Genomic DNA, 22,888 nt, shown 5'->3' on the forward strand with positions numbered 1-22,888 from the left:
GGTGGGGGCAGTCACCACAGTGGACACTCTGCTGGTGGGGGCAGTCACCACAGTGGACACTTTGCTGGTGGGGGCAGTCACCACAGTGGACACTCTGTTGGTAGAGGCAGTCACCACAGTGGAGACCCTGCTGGCTGGGGCTGGGGCTGGGGCTGGGGCTGGGGCCTGGGCCGGGGAAAGGTTCTGGAAAAATTTCTCTCGAGCCTGCTGGGTCCTAGAGGCTGAGGAGGTCCAGGCCGGGGTGGCTGCTGTGCTCGGAGAATCTGTGCTCAAGGTGAACTGAGTCTTAACACCTTTTGAGGCTGCCTGGCTTTGGGGCCCAGCTAGGTGCGTGTCCTGAGCCCTTGGGGATACAACTGGACGACAGTTGAAGCTCGCTGTGCCGCTTTGGGCAGGCGATAACCATCCTGTTGGGGAGTTGTTAGTCACGTGGGTGATAGCTTTGCTATTCACAGAAGTAGTAGCCACTGCACTCGTGGGTAGCCTGGGCCCTGCAGGGCTCCCCACGTGGACACGGGAGGTAGCTGGCGGCTTAAGTTCCGTCTGGACAAAACCTTTGGCAGTCGTGTTTCCTCCAGCGTGTTCCCAGGCTGCTGTCCTGGCTCTCAGTGGTGTCACCTCTCCATTTGTCTCCCAAACCCTCTGTGAGATGCCGACTGGCCTGGTGTCTGCAGCGGCGCCCCCTGGCTTCCTGGAGGCCAGGTTTGACAACTTAGGGCTCATAGAGGTGAATTCTGAGCTGTGGTGGGTACAGAGGAAGACACCGGGCTCTCCCGTGGCACGATAGGCTCCTGAGTGCAGCGTGCTGGAACACTGTTTACACCTGCGGAGGAAGCCATGGAGAGTCAGAGCCCAAGCTCTTGCTCAGTCAAGTTCACCCCCTGGATTCATTCTCTGCCAAAGGCACACATGGCCACACTCCTTTACCCACTCCTGTAGTGGCTGGCTCATTCGGCAAATGCTCCTGTGTGATTTTAATCATTGTGGGTTGCAGCCTCCACTAGTATGCTTGTCAGGGGGTGGTGCACACCACAGAAAGTGCCCAAACATGTCACCACCTGTGTGCATACATAAAGACCACACAGTGTACTCCACTTTCAGGAGTCCAACTACCACCAAGCTCATAGAAGATGGACATAGGATTCACTCCTTTTTCCCCACATTCAGAAGATTCTGGGAGACAGGAAGGAGATTATTAAGTGTCACAAAATAAAAAAAAAATAAATAAATAAAAACACAAAGGGCTGAGAACAGAGATTGAGTCAGTGTGTCTAGAGGGACATCCCCCAGGGGACATAAAATTAAAATTTTATAAAAAAAAAAAAGAAAATATCAGTGTTCAGCTGTACTAATGGAAGACAGGTGGGAGGACCATGGGGGCCAGGGAAGCGTGTGAGAGGGAATATGGTAAAGCCATACCTGAAGCAGCTTCGGTGGTAGAGGCGCCCGTCAGCCAGGTGCCGCTGCACAAGGTGAACATGTTTGCCGCAGACCCCACAGATGGAGCTGATGGAGCTGCCCGTGGTCCCCAGAGCCTGCAAGGGGGTGTCAGGGGACACTGAGAGGCACCTGACATGTCCAACCTCCCCCTCAGCCCAGAGGTGACCCATAGATCCCACTTTATAGGCTGGAGAGCCACTAGCTAGGGCATGGGTGTGGCTACACACTCAGGACCTTCACATTGGCCTTGTTGGAGAGCAGGAGACTGGATTCCAGAGATGCTGGAGACTCATTGTGGGGCTAGAGACAAACCTTATACTTTATGACACCCCACCAGCCTCTGGGATCAGACCAATTCCCTCTGCATCCCGCCCAGCCTGCCTTGCTCTGGGTTCATAGAACCTGTAGTAACCACTAAAGGACAGCAGGGGGCACTCAAGCTCAGCACTGAGGAGCTGACCAGGGAAGAAAGGTCCAACCCAGTGTCCCTTCGCAACCTGGAAAGAGGACAACAATCTAAATCAGCCAGGAAAGGTCTAGGATTCCAGCTCCATCCCACCTGGATGACCTCCTCTGTCTCAGTTTACCCATCTGTATTATGGGAATCACAACTCTTGCCTCGCTGAACTTGAGCCTAGGAAAGTCACCTCAGTGGGTGCACTGGATACAAAGCATGGGAAGGGGGCCTGTACCCTAAGGGAAAATCCCACACAGTCCTACATTTTGGAATATACATAGGCCTCAATCAAGACATGCTTACAGCCTTTGGGGATGGTCTCTCTGAGCCACCTTCGTTCCTCTGAACCACGGGGTTTGTCCTAGCTGGGGACAGTGGTGACCTCTGGGTTGGAGCAGGCGAGGGCAACTTGGCAGACTGGGACAGGTCCTTCCTCTTTCCAGAAAGTTCTTCAGTTGAATCTGATGAGGGTCTCTTTATGCCAGCCATGCCCCCAACTGGTATGAGACACAGGAAGCAGAGATCAGGTGGATCCCACTCAGAGCTTGTACTCTCTAAGAGGTCCCTGTGCTCAGTGAAAGGCGCGGGCCTCCAAGGACAGCTGGCGGGATGCAGATCTGGCGAAGGGCAACCCCAGGGCACATTCTTCCCAGAAAACTGTGGCCTGGCCCTCACCCCCTCTCCTGGCTGACAACCCCATCCAGGGTCACAGAAGGGGACTTTTCTGTCTCCAAACCAGCAGTTGGGGCTGGCCCTCTGCCCAGGGGGATTCCGGAGAGTTCTAAAGCTGTAAGAGGAATGTTGTACAGGAAGCCAAGCAGCTCCCCACTCACAGGACTGGCTGAAGACCCGGCTTGTCAAGCCCTACCCTGATCATCCCTGCCTGGGCCACACAGCTTCCATTGTCACAGCCAACCAGGCATTGCACATCTCAGCCGGCTAAGCCCTTGGGAGTCGAGATGGGCAGAGGGTAGAAAGACTGACAAGAATGTATCTGTGTATCTAGGAGCACAGGACAGGCACAGCCTGGCTGAGTGTTAGCCAGCAGGTCTAGGTTGGGGAATAAGGGAGCCAGGAGTGGGGGGGGGGTCTCATTCTACACTTGCACAAAGGCCCTTGGTTTCCTTGGTAACAGACATATCTCCAGGGACCCACATGTACAGTTTCAGAAAGGGACCTCCCTGCATCACTGTCCACCCTGGGCTCAGTGCTCAGCCATGAGGACTGAGGATGGGTAAGGGCTACTACAGCATGGGCTGGTAGCCCAGACAGTATCAGGAGTCTTGGGCATGCCCCTTGTCAAGGGAGGGCCCATCTGGATGGAGACTCACTTGGGGACCGCCCGTGGAAGTAGTTGTAGTACTGTGACACATAGGTGAGGATGCTCAGCCGGTCTGGAACTTTCAAGGCCACCATGTCCTCAGCGTCTAGCAGGGCTGGGATGCCCAGCTGTTCCTCAGCCACCTGAAAGGCCTGGATAAGGGTGTAAATCAGTGGATAGTAGAAAGAACCACTGCTGGGCCATCAGCCCCCGCCCCGAAAGAGGGGGGCAATGAAGCCTGCACTCCTGACTGAGTGACCTCTCAGGATAAGCTTGTCACATTTGTATAAAAGTTCAAAGTCAAGCCGGGTAGTGGTGGCACACACCTTTAATCCCAGCACTTGGGAGACAGAGGCAGGTGGATTTCTGAGTTCAAAGCCAGCCTAGTCTACAGAGTGAGTTCAAGGACAGCCAGGGCTACACAGAGAAACCCTGTCTCAAAAAAAAAAAAAAAAAGTTCAAAGTCCCAACTAGTGTTTCTCAGAAAACCAGGCACAGAGGACTAGTTGCATGTTGGGGGAAGGTGCTGTAAATTGAAACCAGGGCCTCTAACATGATAGGCAGGGGCTTTGCTACTTATCCACACCTCCAGCCCCTCATTGGGGGGGGGGGGAATTCTAGGCAGGGGCTCTACCACTGAGTCACGCCCCAGCCCCTCACTGGGGGATTCTAGGCAGTTGCTCTACCACTGAACCACACCCCAGCCCCTCACTGGGGGATTCTAGACAGGGGCTCTACCACTGAGCCATACCCCAGCCCCTCACTGCAGGATTCTAGGCAGGGGCTCTACCACTGAGCCACACCCCAGCCCCTCGCTGGGGGATTCTAAGCAGGGGCTCTACCACTGAGCCATACCCCAGCCCCTCACTGGGGTTTTCTAGGCAGGGGCTCTACCACTGTGCCACACCCCAGCCCCTCACTGGGGGGTTCTAGGCAGGGGCTCTACCACTGTGCCACACCCCCAGCCCCTCGCTGGGGGATTCTAGGCAGGGGTTCTACCACTGTGCCACACCCCCAGCCCCTCACTGGGGGGTTCTAGGCAGGGGCTCTACCACTGTGCCACACCCCAGCCCCTCGCTGGGGTATTCTAGGCAGGGGCTCTACCACTGTGCCACACCCCCAGCCCCTCACTGGGGGATTCTAGGCAGGGGCTCTACCACTGAGCCATACCCCCAGCCCCTCACTGAAGAATTCTAGGCAGGGTCTCTACCACTGTGCCACACCCCCAGCCCCTCACACCCCCAGCCCCTCACTGGGGGGTTCTAGGCAGGGGCTCTACCACTGTGCCACACCCCAGCCCCTCGCTGGGGTATTCTAGGCAGGGGCTCTACCACTGTGCCACACCCCCAGCCCCTCACTTGGGGATTCTAGGCAGGGGCTCTACCACTGAGCCATACTCCCAGCCCCTCACTGAAGAATTCTAGGCAGGGGCTCTACCACTGTGCCACACCCCCAGCCCCTCACTGAGGGATTCTAGGCAGGGGCTCTACCACTGAGCCATACCCCAGCCCCTCACTGCAGGATTCTAGGCACATGCTCTTCCATTGAGTCCAACCTCCATGTGCCACCACTCACCCAGGACTTGTAATCCTCCTGCCTCAGCTCCCGTCTGAGTAGCTAGGACTACAGACTAGTGACACCAGGCCTGGCTCTAGTAGGCTTTTGGGTTTTGTCCTCCCCTAACTCCTGAGCCTCCTCACAGCCCTACTGAGCCAAACCTCCGCATACAGCAGCTTGTTTATGATGCAGCTGACACTCTGAGATAGGGAGAGGAGGCACTGGGCTCTGAGGGCCAGGAACTTACATATGCAGAGCACCTGCTGCATACCAGACCATTAGATTGCCAGCTCAATGTCCTCCCACCTCCACTGCTTGCTCCCCACCTCCAGTACCAAGGCTTCGTGGAAGTGCTAATTACTGGCCCATGGCCTCGGTTGGCTCTTCCCACTTGCTTCCTCCACCAGGTAACCCTACGACTCCCCTCTGTATGTCCATCTCCATCTGACTCTTGACGTCGCTGAGAGACTCACCTGTGGTTGCTGATGCCTTCTACCCACTCAAACCCTTATCAAACTACCAACTATTGCTGCAGGCCTATCAACTCAGCTACTTGGGGGAAGCTGAGGTGGGATGATTATAAGATCAAGCATATGTTGGCCTATAGATGAGTTCAAGATCCTACTTAGTAATAGTAACCCAAAATAAAAAGTAAAAGTGAGGGCTGGGGATATGAGCCAGCCTAAGAGCCCCTGCCTAGAATCCCCCAGTGAGGGGCTGAAATGTGGCTCAGTGGTAGAGCCCCTGCCTAGAATCCCCCAGTGAGGAGTTGGGGTGTGGCTCAATGGTAGAGCCCCTGCCTAGAATCCCCCAGTGAGGGGTTGGGGTGTGGCTCAGTGGTAGAGCACCTGCCTAGTATGTGTGAGGCCCAGAGTTCAAGTCTCAGTGCTGCAAAACAAAATACATAAAAATCTTAAAAAAAAAAAAAAAAAAAAAAAAAAAAAAAAAAAAAAAAAAAAAAAAAAAAAAAAAAAAGAAAAGAAAAAGAAAAGAAAAGAAAAGAAAAGAAAAGAAAATGTAAAGCTAGCCAGCTCCTTTTAGCCCATAGCCATGACCCACGGTGACTAGCCACATCCTGGTGACTCCTCTAGCTCCCTTCACTGGGGCTCCTTGTTCAGAGGCCTGTGTGGCCTCAGGGAGATGCTAAGTCAGGGTTCCTACACTGCTCCCACATGTGCAGCCCCCTAGGGCCCCCAAACCACACTCAGACCAAGTCTCAGATCTCCTCTGACCCACAAAGAAGGCCCAGGCCCTTGGCCCCTCCCGCTGAGGGCCAAGTGTGCCCTCAGCGTGACCTCCTCACCAGACACGCCTTTCTCCTGCCCAGACTGGGCAGGAGAGCCTCTGGGTCCACACTTCCGGGAATCCAGTTTCACTGGCTTGGAGGGACCAAGGTCCTTTCTCCTCCACCAAAGCTCTGCACCTGCCTCACGACACTGCCCCTCCCCCCTGGCCCCTCAACTGCAAGTCCTGCTCAGTACTCTGTAGCCCCAGGGTCTTTGCCCATGCAGCCCCTCCACCCAGGATGACTTCCTGAGAGCATCCTCAGACCTTCCAACAAGCTCTCCGCACAGCCAAGCCTCATCTCCTTAAACACAAATTTCCCTCTCACGCCCCGTGCTAGCAGAGCAGTGAGCCTGCTACCCTGGCCTCAGCCACGCATGGCTGTGAGCTTCTGCAATGGGGACCCCTGGATAGCCCAGTGAGAGCCTCACTCTACCTGAGGAACTCAATCTTTCATGCCTGAGTATGTGCGTGTGCATGTGTGTACACATACATGTCCACATACATGTAGAAGCCCGACATTTCCCACAATCACTTTCTACCTTATGGTTATCTTGTTACATGCATGGGGGTGCACACATGTTCAAATGTGTGTGGGTGTATATGTCATGCAGTGTGTGTGTGCTATGTGCCTATGTGTACAGAGACCAGAGGTTGGCACTCTCGTCTTTCTTGATCACTTTCCACCTTATGCGTTGATTCGGATCTCTCACTTGAATCCAAAGTTAGCCAACTGGCTAGCCTGGCTAGCCAGCTTGCTCTTGAGTTCCCCTGTCTCCCACTCCCATGCACTGGCACTACAGGACAGCTGTCCTACTCATCTGGGAGTTACATGGGTGCTGGGGATCTCCACTGGCAGCTTATATTCACAGTCCTCAGTGCTGGGACCAAAGCTACCATGCTTGGTCCAGAACTGAGTCTTTAACTGCATTTCATGATAGTGAGGTTGCAGAGGCTACCCTGCCTGGGCAGGTCAACTATCTCATCTCTACTGATTCAGTTCTCCCGAGAGATGCCTGTGTCAGGGGCTCATGCAGACCCTGCTTGGCTCAGAGTAAAGACATATATGCATCAGTGCAAGGGACAGTAGCACATATTTGGTAGCAGGAAGAGTTGAAGGGTCTCTCAATGGAAGCACAGACTAGGTCTAAAACCAAGGAGCCAAGGAAGGCGGTCTCTAAGGGAGACCAGGTAACAGTCTTGTCCACCCCCGGGACCACCAGGACCCACCCACTCTCCCACAGCCTCCTGGGGCCTGACTCTGCCCTGGGTGGATCAGAGCTAGGCCATCCATGGCAAGGAGGTTGGCTGTCACTCCAGTGAGGAAGAGAAGGGTCCACGAGCCTAGGATCCAAGATCAGAAGATGCTCTCAGAACTCAAGCTGCCCAGCTTGGGACTGGCTGAAGAGCTGTGAGAGGCCAAATCCCCAGAATGGGAGTCCTGGATAGCCCAGTGGAAGGCTCATTCCACTGAGGTGCAGTGGTCCTTCAGACATGAAGAGGGTTGGAGGCAGAGGGCTTAGAGGATGGGGCAGTGGGCATCAGCTGCCCAACTCACCAGCTTGTTGTTCTCGTAAATGTTTTCCTTCCGGAGGGCACTGAAGTTTCTGAAAGATAAAAACACTGTCAACAACAACCACCACCACCACAACAACAACAGCCTATTGGTGGTGGCACTCAGGAGGCAGAGGTAGGCAGATCTCTGAGTTCAAGACCAGCCTGCCTTACAGAGCAGTTACAGGATGGCCAGGGCTACACAGAGACACCCTGTTTCAAAAAACAAACTAACAACAACCACCAAAACAAAAAACAACAACCAATCATAACAAAACAAAAACAAAAACCACTTGTGTTATGCCAGGTGTGACGGTGCATGCCATTACTCCCAGCACTCAGAAAGCAGAGGCAGGGGGTTCTCTGTGAGTTCAAAGTCAGCCTGGTCTACAGAGCAAGTAACAGAACAGGCAAATCTCTATAGGGAGACCTTGTCTCAACAAAACAAAACACTTACATCCAAAGCCACTCAACTCTAAGAAGGAAGTAGGGCCTCAGGGTCATGTTGCCCAAGAGGGGAAACTGAGGCTAGGAATGTGGCTAGCCTCAACAGGTCTTAAGCAAGTATAAGGTGGGCAAGCCTACTATGGCCTTCTATGACCATAATGATACCACCCCTAGGCACTGGTGACCCACAGTGGGTCTCTGGCTCTGCCCTCCCCTCCAGCCCTTAAGGAGGTGGATCCCTTGATTGCCATTCCTGCCCCCAACAGAAATAGCTGGAGACAAATCCAGAGAGGTACAGCCACTGGCCCAGGTTGATCCAGCCAAGACACAGCTCAGAATAAATCCCCTTTCCATGGAAAGAGGACAATGTGGGGTGAACATGAGAGGCCCTGAGGCTGGAAACAAAGCTGACCTCCAGAGGGATGAAATGCCACAGGACTAGCTTGTGACTCTGCCTACATTTCAATTGGTCAGCACTTATATTTTCACGGCACCTCCCGCAGAGGGTGCTGTTCTGATCAGCTCATAAACACATACTTCCCAGATGCCCACAGGTCCTGTAGGCTGGACACTGAGAGCACAGAGAGGCTTCAGGGCACGGGAAAGGCACTTAGCAGCAGGCAGGGCCAACCATTCCATCGTTCATTCCTGGAAAGGTGTGACTTGGTGTCCACCAGGTGCTCCCACTGGTCCCTGGGAGGGCTTCAGAAACGAGTCCATATGTGACCACAAGGTCCTAGGAAGTACCCAAGGTGAGGCCCCAAGCAGCTTGGAGTGCCACCCACCTGGTACCCAATGGGCTCCAGATTCCATGATTGTGCCATAAGAAGCCCTGACATGTCCCAACATGACACACCACGGCCCACCTGAAAGCTGCCTTGCCCAGCCCTGTGTTGACAAGAGAGGTCAGCCAGAGCCTGCTGGCATCCCAGGGGGAGCTGGTTAAAGAGCAACTGTCCACCCATCCACTTGCGGTCTGCAGGTCCCAGGAGACAACTGCCACCACTTGAGTGACCTAAATTGTTGGAGGAGCTTCCTGGCACAGAGGAAGGGTCTCTGACCGGACACTGTGTCCTATTTCTCAGAGTCTGCCTCTGGCAGGCCACTTCCCTTGGGACCCCAGTTTCCCTGGCAGTGAGGACAGCACAGCTTCTAAGACGGTGTTGTTCTTCTTTTCCTTGGCTTTATCTTTCTATTTTAAAATGCTTATCACATTGTATGTACTTAGCCAGTGTGCTTGTGAGTGAACGGGCATTGATGTACCATGGTGTGTGTGGAGGTTAGGGTAGGTGTAGGTTCTCATCTACCACCATGTGGATCCTGACTGAACTCAGGTCATCGGGCTTGGCAGCAAGCTCCTTTGCCCATTGAGTCAGCCCAGCACACACACACACCTTTTTCTTTTGGTGGCAGTGCCAGGAATTGAACTTAGTTTAGGCCCTCACACATGCTAAGCATGTTACTGCTGTGCTATATTCTCTGCCTTCTGTGTATGTGTGTGCATGTTTATTTGTGTGTAGGTACATGTGAAGGTCAGAGGTCAGCATCAAGTGTCTTTTCTTTCTTTTCTTTTTTTTCTGGTTTTTCAAAATAGGGTTTTTCTGAATAGCCTGGCTGTCCTGGAACTTACCCTGTAGACCAGGCTGGCCTAGAACTCAGAAATCTGCCTGCCTCTGCCTTCCAAGTGCTGGGATTAAAGGCGTGCGCCACCACTGCCCAGCCAAGTGTCTTTTTCAACCACTCTCCACCTTCCTTTCTGAGAAACTCTCAGGAGCTCTCCTGGAGCTCACTGATTTAGCTGGGAGAGCTGAGGGAATCCCAGAGATCCTCCGGTCTCCACCTACCACCACCCCAGCACTGAAACTACAGAGGCACACCTCTACAGCTGCCCTTGTCCATGGGTTCTGGGCCTCAAACTCAGGTCCTTGTGCATGCACAGCCAGTGCTTTATCAACTGAGCTATCTCTTCAGCTCCTCCTCCCCTCTTCCCTTTCTTTCCCTCCTCTTTTCCCACTCCCTCCTTCCCTGAGGTTCTGGGGACAGCTTAGACCCTCACCCACACTAAAAATACCTCTTACCCCTGGGCTCCATCCCAGCCCCAAATGTAAGTCTTGTTGAGAACACTGCTTGGCCAGATGGGACAGCCATGTTCCCAGTACACAGGCATGTCTCAAAGAACAAAGCGGGAAGGTTCTGGGTGCCTACAGCCACCAGACCTGGGACAGCCTGGCTCCGAAGCCAGTCTGCCAGCACAAGTCAGGCCTTGCCCAGTTCTATGTCATGAGGACTCTTAGAAGCCTGGGCTGTAAGCCCATTTTATAGACCAACTAAAATGAGACCAGTCGATCCTGCCACATGGTGGGGTGGAGGGTTATAGTGTGCCCCCTCCCTTCTTATAAAAACCATCTCTTCCGCTTTCAGTCCAGGCAGCCAGCTGCCAGCTGCCCAGCCCTTCAGGAAACTCTCAGCACTTCCGGCCAGGACCACCTCCAATAACACATCCCAGATGCCAAGACCACCCACACAGTGAAAGGTGAGCAACAAATGTCTAAGGCGGCCCCCAGGAGGGTGGGTAGCCACACTGTGCACCTATGTGGGCGCCATCCACCTGAGCCTGTCCCCAGATGCCGGGTGTTCCTAGACTGTCCAAGGACAGCATGTTGAGTGTCCAGCCTGCACCCAAGAGTCCTCCAGCCACACTGGTCCCTCCCATCCCCCACCCACTTGGAAAGCACAAGCCCTTCTCCGGAGCCCAGGGTCACTGACCTAAATGGCTACTGCTAGGAGGCCAGACAACAAGCTGTGTTTTGTTTCCAAACAGAGGAGGAAGAGGCAGCTGCCGGCCTCCTGCTTCCACCCTTGTCCACCCAGGGAGCCCTGCACCTCCCTGCAGCTCCATTTTGTCCTCTAGCCCACAGTTCCAGGCACGCCAGAGCCTGGCAGGGCCCCACAGTACGGCCATACTCATAGTACCTAGACAGAAAGAGCACATGCATCTCCAGCTACCTCTGACAACCAAGTGTAAACTGCTTCCCTAGGCCTAAAGGTCTCCATGACTACACGGAGCCACCCTGGTCAGTTCCTCCAGTCACCACGGACACCAAGCCCAGCCTCAAACCAAGTTGTTCCCTGTCTCCACCTAACACACTAGCCAGGGTCCCCTGGGGACACCCAGGTTTCCAAGTGGCCATGTGTACGTACACCTTTGCTTTCCTATGCCCTGAGCTCATGTCTCCCTTGGCATGGGTACAGATGACACCATTTCTATTCCTGAGTTGCTGAGGCCCAACTAAGTGTCCCAACAGGGTCTTCCATCAGAACTGCCCAATAATAATAATAATAATAATAATAATAAATTATATTATATAAATAATATAATAAATATAATATATAATAATATAAATATATAAATAAAATAAATAATAAAATATTATATAAATAATAATAGTAATATTTATTATTATTATTATTACTACACATGACATGGAGAGTGACATGCCCTTGTGTAGACATCAGAGGACAACTTTGTGGAAGCGGTTCTTTCCTTCCACTTGTATGTGGATTCTGAGGATCAAACCCAGGTCCCCAGGTGTGCACAGAAAGCACCTTTACCCACTAACCCATCTCTCTAGTCCTGGAGTTTCTGTGTGGCTTTATTTATTTATGCTTTAAAGATTTATTTGTTTGTTTTGTTTTGGTTTGGTTTGGTTTCTCAAGACAGATTTTTCTCTATGTAGTCCTGGCTGTCCTGGAACTCACTGGTAGACCAGACTGACCTCGAACTCAGAGACATCTGTCAGCCTCTGTGCTGGGATTAAAGGTGTCTGACCTTATTTTTATTTTGTATGGGTACTTCAGCTGCACATGTGTCTTTGTACCACATATGTGCAATGTTCTCAGAGGCCAGAAGAAGGCATTGGATCCTCTAGAACTGGAAATATAGACAGTTCTTAGCCGCCATGTGGGTGTTGGGCACTGAATACCCCCCCACACACACACCCCTGTTGAGCAGTCAATGTTTTTTTAACCACTGAGCCATCTCTCTAGCTCCTGTTTATTCATTTTGAGATAGGATTTCACAAAGCCAGGAATGGCCTCAAACTCCCAGCATGGACAAGGATACCCCTGAACTCCTGATCCTGCTGCGTCTAACTCCAAATGCTAGGACTTCAGGTGTAAACCATGCCTTGGAGGTCTGGCTGAGCCTACTGGGTGGGGGCTGACCACCCCTGCAGGAAGCCTTCATGGCCAGCATCCTGGAAAGCATCCAACTCCAAATTGAGTACCTCCAGCAGGTACTTCAAAGCTCTTGTTTGAGACAGGGCTTAGCTAGCCCAGGCTAGGTTCCCTAGATAACTGTACTAGATAGTTTTGATGACAGAGGCAAGAATCATCTGGGAAGAGGAACTCCGTTGACAAAATGCCTCCATCAGATTGCCTGGAGGCAGGCCTGTGGGACATTTCCTTGATTAATGACTATGTGGTAGGTCATAGCCCATTGTGGACTGTGCCCCACCCCCACCCCAACACACACACCTAGAGTAGATTATCCTGGGTGCTACAAGAAAGCAGACTGAGAAAGTCATTGGAAACAGGCCAGTTACCTGCATTCCTCCATGGCTTCTCCCTCAGTTCCTGCCTCCAGGTTCCTACACTGAGTTCCTGCCTTGACTTCCCTCAGTGACCATGCGAACTGAAAGAATAAGCCAAATAAGCCCTTTCCTCCTGTGATGGTTTGAATAGGAATGGCCCCAATAGGCCCATATATTTGAATGCTTGGTCATTAGGGAGTGGGGTTACTTGACAGGGAGGCCTTGTTGGGGTAGGTGTTTCCCTGGGAGTGGGCTTTGGGCTTTCAAATGCTGAAGCCGGGCCCAGTGTTGGTTATTCCTCTCCGCTCTGGCTCTATTCCTACTGCCTATGGATTCAGATGTAGATCTCTCAGCTCCTCTTGCACCACATCTGCCTGCATGTCCTTTCCCCATGCCGATAATGGACTGAACCCCTGGACTGTAAACCAGCCCCAATTAAATGCTTTCCTTTATAAAAGCTGTGCGGTTATGGTGTCTCTTCTTAGCAATAGTACACTTAATAAGACAGCTCCCCAAATTGCTGTGGTTATGGTATTTTATCATAACAGAAACACGAGTTAAGACAGTAGCCAAGGATGGCCTTGAACTTCTGACCCTCCTACCTCCTGAGTGCTATGATTACCAGCATATGCCACGGTGCTACATTCCGGAAGCTGCTCTTCCTAAAAAGCACCGCTTCCTCACACAGGCCCGTGCAGTGAATACACGCAGGAGGCCCGGCACCTCCACCTTCATTCTTTGTCATTACTCTCTCTTTTAAGTTGGGCCAGTCATCTGCTGATCTCCACACACGCATAGTAATCATTCTAGAAAGATCTAAAATCTGAGGATAATTATCTCCTCTCCATACAAGACAGCTGAAGACAGAAAACCAATGCATCTACTACTGACTTTTATAGTCCTGTTCTAGACCCCAGAGTCACCTGAGATGCTACATCAGTGGTTCTCAACCTGTGGGTCATGACTCCTTTGGGGGTCAAGTATCAGATATCCTGCATAATCATATCTTTACATTATGATTATAACAGCAACAAAAAGACAATTAATGGAGTAGCAATAAAAATAATTTTAAGGTTGGGGATCACCACAACATGAGGAACTGTATTGAAGGGTCGCAACATTAGGAAGGTTGAGAACCACTCCTCTACGGTTTTGGCGCCAGAGAGTTTTAGGACCCCATGGAGTAGGCCTGGAGCAAGAGTGGGGTCAAGACATATCTAAACCCCAGAAATCTTGTCCTGAGATCAGCAGGAGTAGGATTTCTCACCCTTGCCCTGGGCCTGCGTGTTCTGGTGCACGTAGCCATGTATCTCCCACCCATGTCTTACCAGAGGCGGTCACGTATCCTCTTTAAGGTCACATCCTGCAGCACCTCCTCATGCAAATGAGGCACCCCTATGCCCCTGGCCCTGACCAATGATGTACACTTACTCCAATAGCCCCTGCTCATGCCCCAAAGGTTTAAATAGCCCTCTGTTCCCCTCAATAAACAAAATCAGTTCTCTGAAGCTGTTCCCGGGTATGTATGTTTGCACACTCACTGCCAACCAGGATCCTCTCTGCACCCACCCTTAATGGCTAAGCTTCCCTCCCTCCAGTCCAGAGCCTGGCTACCCTGAGGAAGAGAAGAGAACTCAGGATGGCATATAGTCACTGACCTAAACCTGCAGTTCTCTTGTATTCTGAGAACAGAGAGTGTCACAGGACAGACACACTCACCCATGAGGATAGTTACCCATGATGATTATGGCTAAACTACATCACACACACACACACACACACACACACACACACACACGCACGCACGCACGCACGCACACATACACACGTCCTGAGAACCAGTGCAGCCCCAGAGCAATGAGGACTTCTTCAGACCACCCTGCAGAGCCAGAGCTGAGATGATTAACTGGACCCCATCTAAGCCTCAGCGACAGGCCTCTCACCCCTACCCTGCTTCTTCCTCTATTTAAACCCCAAGCTCTCATCAGCATATGGAAGACACACTGATCAAATCCTTTCTCTGCTGGTCACTGTCTTCCACCTCTACCTACTGAGATGGGCAGGGACGTCTTGGGTGGCAGGGCCCCTGAAGCAGGACTCTAAATGCTGATGTTACTCTCCCCAACAAGTTACCCTGAGGGGCTCCGAAGATGGCTCAGCTGAGAAAGTCTTTGCTGAAAAAAGCACAAGGACTTGAGTTCAAGCCCCGGAACCCATGTAAAAAGCCAGATGTGGCAATGTGAACTTATAACTCCAGTGCCAGGCAGGTGGGAAAAGGGAGATTTCTGGGGCTTTCTGGTCAATCAGTTGAACTTATTTGGTGAGTGCCAGGCCAGTGAGAGACTCTATCTGAAAAACAAGTCAGGGCTGGAGAGATGACTTCAGTGGTTAAGAGTGCTTGTTGCTCTTGCAATGGACCTATTATGTTCCCAGCACCCACATGGTGGCTTGCAACCATCCATAACTCCAGCTCCAGAAGATCCGATGAGCTCTTCTGACCTCCATGGACACTAGATGTGCATCCAAAACACTCATACACATAAATCTCTTAAAATTTTTAAAAATAAAAACAAGGTGCACAATGCCCGAGGAGCAATGCCCTGTACATACATGCTTGCATAGCCATATAAACCACACACACACACATACACACACATGCACGCATGTCCAGGGGCATGTATAGGAGCATGTGCTGAGGCACAACACATGCTCATAGTACCCTAGTACTAGTATAACTGGACTTGGAGACAGGGTCATTCCAGATGTGATCAAGTGAACATGGGGTCATTGGGGTAGCCTGACCCTAGGTGCCTGTGTCCCTATGCTGAGGGACTTGGACAGAGACCAAGGCAGGAGGGTTGGACTTGGATAGAGATACAGAGGCAGGAGGATGTGAGGACATGAGAGACCACAGCAGGCTGTACACAAACCAGCAGAGACATAAATGCACCTTCTCCCAGAGCATCTGAGCTCATTTGCCTATCTTTTTTTTTTTTTTTTGGTTTTTTGAGACAGGGTTTCTCTGTGTAGCCCTGGCTGTCATTTGTCCATCTTAAACCTCAAAGTTCACTAAGTTTTTCCAGTACTGTGAATCAAACCTAGGGCTTCCCACATTGCTGGTCTCTTCCACAGACTTACAGCCCCCAGCTGTCAGCCTCACATCCACTGAGACTGGGTCTCCCTGAACACACAGATCAACCTGGCTTGGAATTTACTACACTACCCAAACCAACCTGGAACTTGAGACCCTCCTGCCTCACCCTCTTAGTGCTGGGACCACAGGCATGCAGTGCCATGTTTGTTAGATTCCTTCATCCGAGAGCACAAGCAAGCTCGTCATACACATGGAGGCCAGACATCAACCTTGGGTGTCATTCCTCGAGAGCTGTCCATACCACTTTTGGAGACAGTGTCTGTCACTGGGTCCTGGAGCTTGTCAATTAGAACAGGCTGGCTAGCCAGCAAGCTCTGGGAGCCTCCTTGTCTCTGCCTCCCCAGCAATGGATTACAAGTGTATCCTGCTATCCCTGGCTTCTGTACATGGGTGCTGGGGACTGAACTGGGTCCCCGAGTTTACAAGGTAAGCATTTTAGTGACTATACCCCTTGCCCAGCCCCTATTGTATTCCATTTCATCACAAACATAATAAACAAAACTATGGAGTAAAGAGCCACCCACCAGTGTATTGATGGCCACATAGCCTGAAGCATGAACAACCGGGCTGCCACCCATCAAACACAATGACTTCCAACCCTCGGAGCTTTGGCTGTGGAGAAAGCCAGCCTCCAGCCAGGCCCTCAAGGATCTTAGGGGATCCCTTGGGAATTGTCCCCGCCTACCCCATGCCCTTTCTAAATTCCCTAAATAGCTGAGTTCATGTTCATTTATTTCCTGGAGGAAAACTCAACTATGCAGGGGTAGGCACCAGGCTGGGAGGGGAATTCCCAGCTCAGAGCTATCTCTAGGCGAACCCAGCACATCTGGAGTTAATCCCACTGGCAAGAAGGCAGAGAGAAGAGATAGCTTAGAGAGAGGCCTGCAACTCCAAAGTGGAGAGAGGGGCTCAGGGTAAGTGTAAGACCCAGAGGAGCAAGCCAGATGACAGATGACAACAGGGAGACCAGCCAAGAGACTAGCCGGGAAAGCAGCCGGGAGACCTGGGAACCAGGCACAGGGAACAAGGCCTCTGGAAGGCCAGCACCGAGCTAGGTTGTCTCCTGGAAGTGGGGGATAGCAGCCCCCTCTCACTGCCCTGGACAGTTTTAGTTGGAAGGCAGAGGCAAGGGTCTGGGCAGACGGCCTCAGGCTGGAGAACAGAAGGCCTCTGTGCCCAGGCAGCTTCCTGCTGGCTGAAGCCTGTGTGGGAGGGAAGGTCAGCTGGCCTTGCCTGGTCCACTCTCAGCTTCAGAACAGAGCAGACCCTGTGAAAACCCCAACCAGGAGAGTCTATAGTCTTGACAGAGTCAGAGGCACCTACCCAAGCCATCGATACAAAGCCTACTGCAGCCACCTGCTACTTCTAGTGGAGGCTGCAGGGACCTTGGGGACCTTCAGGTCACCCCACCAATGGCTAAGAGCCAGAAAAGTCCACAGAACTCTGGCTTTCCACCAGGCATGGTGGTGCCTACCTACAATCCCAAGCCCTCTTTGTCTAAGGCAGGAGGAATCTCCCAAGTTTGAGCCACTCTAGGCTATGCAGTGAGTTCTAGACCAGCCTGGACTACATATCAAGACCCTGTCTTCATATAAACAACCCCAACATTGGGATTCAGGGTGTGGTGCAGAACACATGAAGCCCTGGGTTCCATCTGTCCCTGGTAACACATAAATGGTGCATAGCGATGCACACCGGTCATCCCACCACTCAGGAGATGGAGACAGGAGGATCAGGAGTTCAGGGTCATTTTTGGCAACATAGTAAGCTCAAGGCCAGCCTGGACTAGAAACCAGTTCAACAAAAGAAAAAGATGCCAGACATGGTAATATACACCTCAATCCCAGCATTGGGAGACAAAAGCAGGAGCCTAAGTAAAGAGGCCAGCCTGATCTACATAGTGAGTTCCTGGCCTTCAGCAACATATAATGAGGCTGTGTCTCAGAGAGAGAGAGAGAGAAAGGGAGAGGGAGAAGGAGAGAGAGAGAGGCCAGGCATGTGTGGCGCACACCTTTAATCTCAGTACTTGGGAGGCACAGGCAGGCAGATTTCTGAGTTTGAGACCAGCTAGTCTACAGAGAGAGTTCCAGGACATCCAGGGCTACACAGAGAAATCCTGTCTGAAACTACAACAATAACAAGATGTAGAGAGAGAACAACAAGTTGGCAAGACAGCTCATGACAGCTCATCAGGCAAAGGCTCTGACAACCCACGTTCAAGCCCAGGGTCCCATAAAGCTCTCCTACCAAAGGTGGGGGTTTCCCTGAAGCAACCTCCTCTACCTCTTGGCTCAGAGCCACAGGATCCTGTGCCTCTGACCTCACAGCCCAACTAGAGCCTCAATAGGCCCAAAGGAAAGACAGCCACACTGTGTCTCCCCACTTGGGGCTGGGCTGGGCTGGGCTGGGCTGGGCTGGGCGGCTCCCCAGCTCTCACCTGGCAGCTGCAGGGTGGCTGGCTTCATTGCGGAAATGGTCCCTGTGGGCAGGCACCTACTTAAATTCTGTGGAAAACCCAGGCTTGGAGGTGGAGCAGGGGCGCGTGGCATGAGGCAGGGAGCTGGCCCAGGTGGCTTCACTGGTAAACCTATTTCCTCAGACCCAAGGGCCTAGCAATGTGGGAGGGGCAGAGACAGCACACGTGAACTCACTGCCTGCAGCCTAGCCCCACCTGGCTGGCTCCATGCCCAGGCTTGCTCCCTCACAGCTGTGCTCCACCAAGGGCCACAGGAAGCACACTCAGCAGGCAGGAGGAACCTCTGAGGTCAGACAAAGGGAAGGACTTCCTGGTGGCAAAGCTAAGGACAAGGAGACAGGATGTCCACCTTCCTGCTGCCAGAGGGTCTTCAGGGGAAGAAGTGGGTTAGAGTGCTGGGCCGAAGGAACTTGCCGCGCCCCCAACCCTGCCAAGATCTGACCATGGGGCTCCTTAGACAGGATAGCCCTTCTCTACCTGTGGTCCATCACATTTTCCCACTCCTCCTGGTAGTTACACAACTTTGCAGTGAGACATCCCCCACCTCCAACCTCCACCCGCCACCTGGCCCAGAGCATGGCAGGACATAGGCTGGGAGTTTTTAAATACACACACACACACACACACACACACACACACACACTTGAAGGAGGAGACACATAAACACTGTGCACACGTGCAGGTAAAATCCCACCTTTTGGGAATCAATCTCTCTCCTCCCATCATGTCCTGATGATGATGTCACTCCCATGGTGAGTCCTGCAGATCCAAGGCAGGTCATCGGATTTGGTGGCAAGCCCCTTACCCATTGGGCCATCTCACCAGCCCACACTGGGGGCTTTTAATGCTTGGATTCACATGGTCTAAGTCCCTCCTCCTGTACCCAGCCAGGTTTTACACCAGTGGTTCTCAGCCTTCCTAAGCTGTGGCCCTTTAATACAGTTCCTCCTGTGTGGTAACCCCCAACCAAAGAATTATTTTGTTGCTACTTCATAACTACAGTTTTGCTACTGTTAATGAGTTGTATCTGTGCTTTCCAATGGTCTCAGGCAACCCCTGTGAAAGGGTCATTTGACACCCCCCCCAAGAAGATTACAACCCACAGGTTGAGAACTACTGCTTTACAGCAATAATAATAATAATAATAACTCTCAACAATAATTGTGATTCCTGCCAGAAGCCCCACTCCCTTCCCACCACTGCTATTACACAATCCACACCCAGGGATGCCTGTCCCCAGACTCCCAAAGGGCTGGTATCCAAGGTGTGACAGGGACATACTCACTACGGGAGATGAGGTCCTTATCCCTCCCAGCTTCTGAGAGCTCCAGGATGTCCCGGGGCTCACGTCTCCAACTCTGGACTTCCCATTTCTGTCACCTTCAAACTCCTTCCAAATGTTCACAGACTCCTATCAAACTTCTAACACATCTACTGAGCCCAGGCGGCATGCCCTTATCAGTAGGGCACCAGCTACATTGTAGCCACCTCCAGGTTTCCATAGAGCATTAAGTAAGACACTGGAGCTATCAGTCCAGCTGGGAGAGAAGGAAGTCAGCGGTGTGAGATAACCCTCCCAAAGTGGAACTGAGGGGGCACCTCTTCTTCCAGCCTCCTTCCTCTCACAGACTCTTGGTTCCCTGTTATCACCTTGAACTTCTGTCTCTGAGACCAGGAAGTTACTCCCTGCACTTTGGGGACTGAGATGATCTTACACAGTATACAGTAGGCACTCATTAGATAAGTGAGCAAATATTTAACACTTGCCCGTGCCAACATATACATACAAACACAAGTACACACACAAACATAGACTTCTGTGTACACCTCTCCTCCTCTGTCGGGACTATATATATCAGGCCATGAGCACACATATCCCCTGCCTCAGAGCAGAGGAAACCCCATATCTGCAAAGGCCCTGTCTGTGTTCAGTTACCAGCTGAGGACCCAACATCTCCATCTGCTCCACTTGAGAACATGTCACCTAGTTCCCATCTAAGCTCCCTGCTCTGCATCATCATCCAGCCTCCCCCTGCACCACCAGGGGAAACCTGACTACCCAGCTTTCCATCCCAAGTAGATTTTCCAAGGTCCACATCCCTGGCCCAGCATCCATCAAAGCTCAGCTTCCCAGTTTCCATATGACTGATGCCCCACTGAGCTCACACCATCCACCTCCCTGAGAGTGACAGAGGCTCATGCCACGGGGCCTCCCAAGCAGCTCTGGGGGGAAGGGGGTTTGTGTCTCATAACCACAGGGCCGAAGACTACTTCTTGCTCAAGACTCCCACTTCCTGAGCACAGTGAAGCTTGGCACGAGGGAGTGTGATAGGATTAGGCCTGGCTCTGCCTGACGTGCTGTGTAACCTGAACAATATTTGGTTTTGTTTGTTTATTTGTTTTCCCTTTTCAGAGCCTCAGTTTCCCCATCTGCACAGCAAGAAGTCTGACTGAGGCAGGCTCCACAGGTGCTGCCTGGAGCCTCACTCATTCTCAAGACCTCCCTGGAAAACACTCCCAGACCAGTCATCTCTGGCTTCATCTACAGGAGAATGTTTTTCTCCAAAGAGCATGGGCTGTAGGTGATCTTGTCCCATTCCAGGACTCTGGTCACCAGCCTAACTTAGGATCTTGTAACAGAGTCTACCTAAGTGTTTGCTAAGTGAATAACTGATAGAACTGTTTCAGTTGTGGGCCAAGGTCCTTCAACAAGACAGAGCTAGCTTGCTTCCCAACTTCCTTTGCCAAGACTCTTTCTTCTATAGAAGACTTTAGACCCCCATCCCTGTCCTCTCCTACAACTTCCAAGGATGGTGGCCCAGACTCCATTGACCCCCGTCATTCTAAGGTGCAAAAAGTCTTTCCGCTTCCCTCTTTGATTGCTTTCCCAAAGATGCCTGGACAAGTTAGGGGAGGGGCAGTAATCCCACTAGAAGCCTCAAGTGGCCAGATCTTGGGGCCAGACCTCAGACCCCCAGGAGCTGCTCCTTTGCCCTTTCTCAGGGAGCTCAGGGAAGGCGGACGCTGCCCTGAGTCACCACTGACTAAGCCGGCTGGACAGCCCACGTCCTGGCCCCTGGCCCAGCTGCACTTGGTGGCCTGCACAGACGCTACTTGACTGCCACAGCCTTGGAGACCACCAAGTAGGCAGTACCTGCAGGTTCTGGGCTCTGCCCCGGTAGCCCATCTGAGAGGGGTGTGTCCGAGACCTCTGACCCGGATCCCAAGGCAGGCGTGGCCTCAGTTTCCCGTTTGCAGCGGCACATCAGAGCCCGACAGAGGGGTCAAAGAGCACTCACATAAGGTCAGGCCGGTGTCGGTGCAAGATAGCGCAGAAGGCCAGGCCGTCCCGGAACGAGGTGGTCATGTTGGTGATGCTCACGTCCCGGTAACCTTCGCACTGCTGCCGGCACCATTCTTGCAGGGCCTTGATGGCGGCCATATGGACGGCAGGACGGGCTGGAGGCTCGAGGAGCTGGCCACAGGCCCCGCTTGGGCCCGAGACGCGGAGGAGGCCCGGACCCGCCGACCACCAGCCGGGCTGGAAGAAGAGAGCGCCGGGAGACCGGCGCCCCACACACTGAAGCCGCCTGCGAGGCCGCCTGCCCCGCCCCCTTGAGGCCCGCCTCTTCAGACACGCCCCCCGTGAGATCACGCCCCCTGGAGGCCTGGCTCACCAGCTCCAAGCTCCACGCAGGCTCCTTGTTCCGGCCACACCGCCTCAGTTTGGTCAGGCCACGCCCACGCCCCACAAAGACACGCCCACATAAGACCACGCCCCCCTCTTTCCTGGGACTTGGAGAATAGGGGCCCGGTACACTGGGCGTCGGCTCCCGCCTTGGCCTTCAGCCATAACTCCCAGCAGAGGCGTCGGGATTTTCTTTTTTTGTTTTCCTTGAGACCGGGACCTCTGTAGCTCATACTGGCCTCTAGCTTGTTATATAAGCAAAGATGACCTTGTGCTTCTGATTCCCCATCCTCCACCTCCTTTAGTGCTCGGATTACAGGCTTGTGCACCACATCACGTCTGGTTTATGCAGTGCTGGATATGGACCCTGTGGCTTCCTCTATGCCAGGCAAGCATACCACCAGCTGAGCTACACCCCCAGCCACGTTTTTTTTTCTTCTCACTTTCAATTCTATCTTATGCATATGGGCTTTTGCCTGAACGTGTATCTGTGCAACCCTTGTGTGCCTGGTACCCCAGGAGACCTGAAGGAGGCCCCTGCTCCTCTAGAACCGGAATTGGAGCCGGTTATGTTGCCAAGTGGGTGCTGGAAACTAAACCCTAGGACTTCTGGAAGAGCATCAAATGCTTTTAACCACTGACCCATCTCTCCAGTCCAAACCCACCACCGCTTTCTTTTATTTAAAAAAAAAAAAAAGGTTGAGTAAGAGCTGCCTAGGCTGGTCTTGAGTTAACTGTCACCCTCCTGCCCCAACCTCTAACGTTGGCAGCCTGTTGACAAATGGGAAAGCTGAGGCTAGGATAAATGCAACCTCTGAGAAAGAGTGTCCCTGTTTTAGGGTCTACACAACTGTCTGGTTTGAGGCTGAGTGATTTCCCATCATACAGATACTGTGTATGCATGATGGCACACACCTG

General features: G+C 52.4%; 1 protein-coding gene across 1 annotated transcript in view; it reads right to left on the minus strand.

The window, feature by feature from the left end:
- Positions 1-21,908, minus strand: part of Micall2 (MICAL like 2) — a 32,057-nt gene extending 10,149 nt beyond the window's left edge. Inside the window, exons 1-6 of the mRNA XM_031338495.1 lie at positions 21,582-21,908; positions 7,618-7,666; positions 3,229-3,370; positions 2,201-2,394; positions 1,420-1,535; positions 28-823 (exon numbers count right to left, since the gene is read on the minus strand). Coding sequence (XP_031194355.1) covers positions 28-823; positions 1,420-1,535; positions 2,201-2,394; positions 3,229-3,370; positions 7,618-7,666; positions 21,582-21,724 — 1,440 coding nt within the window. The 5' untranslated portion in view covers positions 21,725-21,908. The remainder of the gene's footprint in view (positions 1-27; positions 824-1,419; positions 1,536-2,200; positions 2,395-3,228; positions 3,371-7,617; positions 7,667-21,581) is intronic.
- Positions 21,909-22,888: the final 980 nt, after the last annotated feature.

This window comes from Mastomys coucha, unplaced genomic scaffold, assembly GCF_008632895.1.
Source record: "Mastomys coucha isolate ucsf_1 unplaced genomic scaffold, UCSF_Mcou_1 pScaffold22, whole genome shotgun sequence".
Lineage (NCBI taxonomy): Eukaryota > Metazoa > Chordata > Mammalia > Rodentia > Muridae > Mastomys > Mastomys coucha.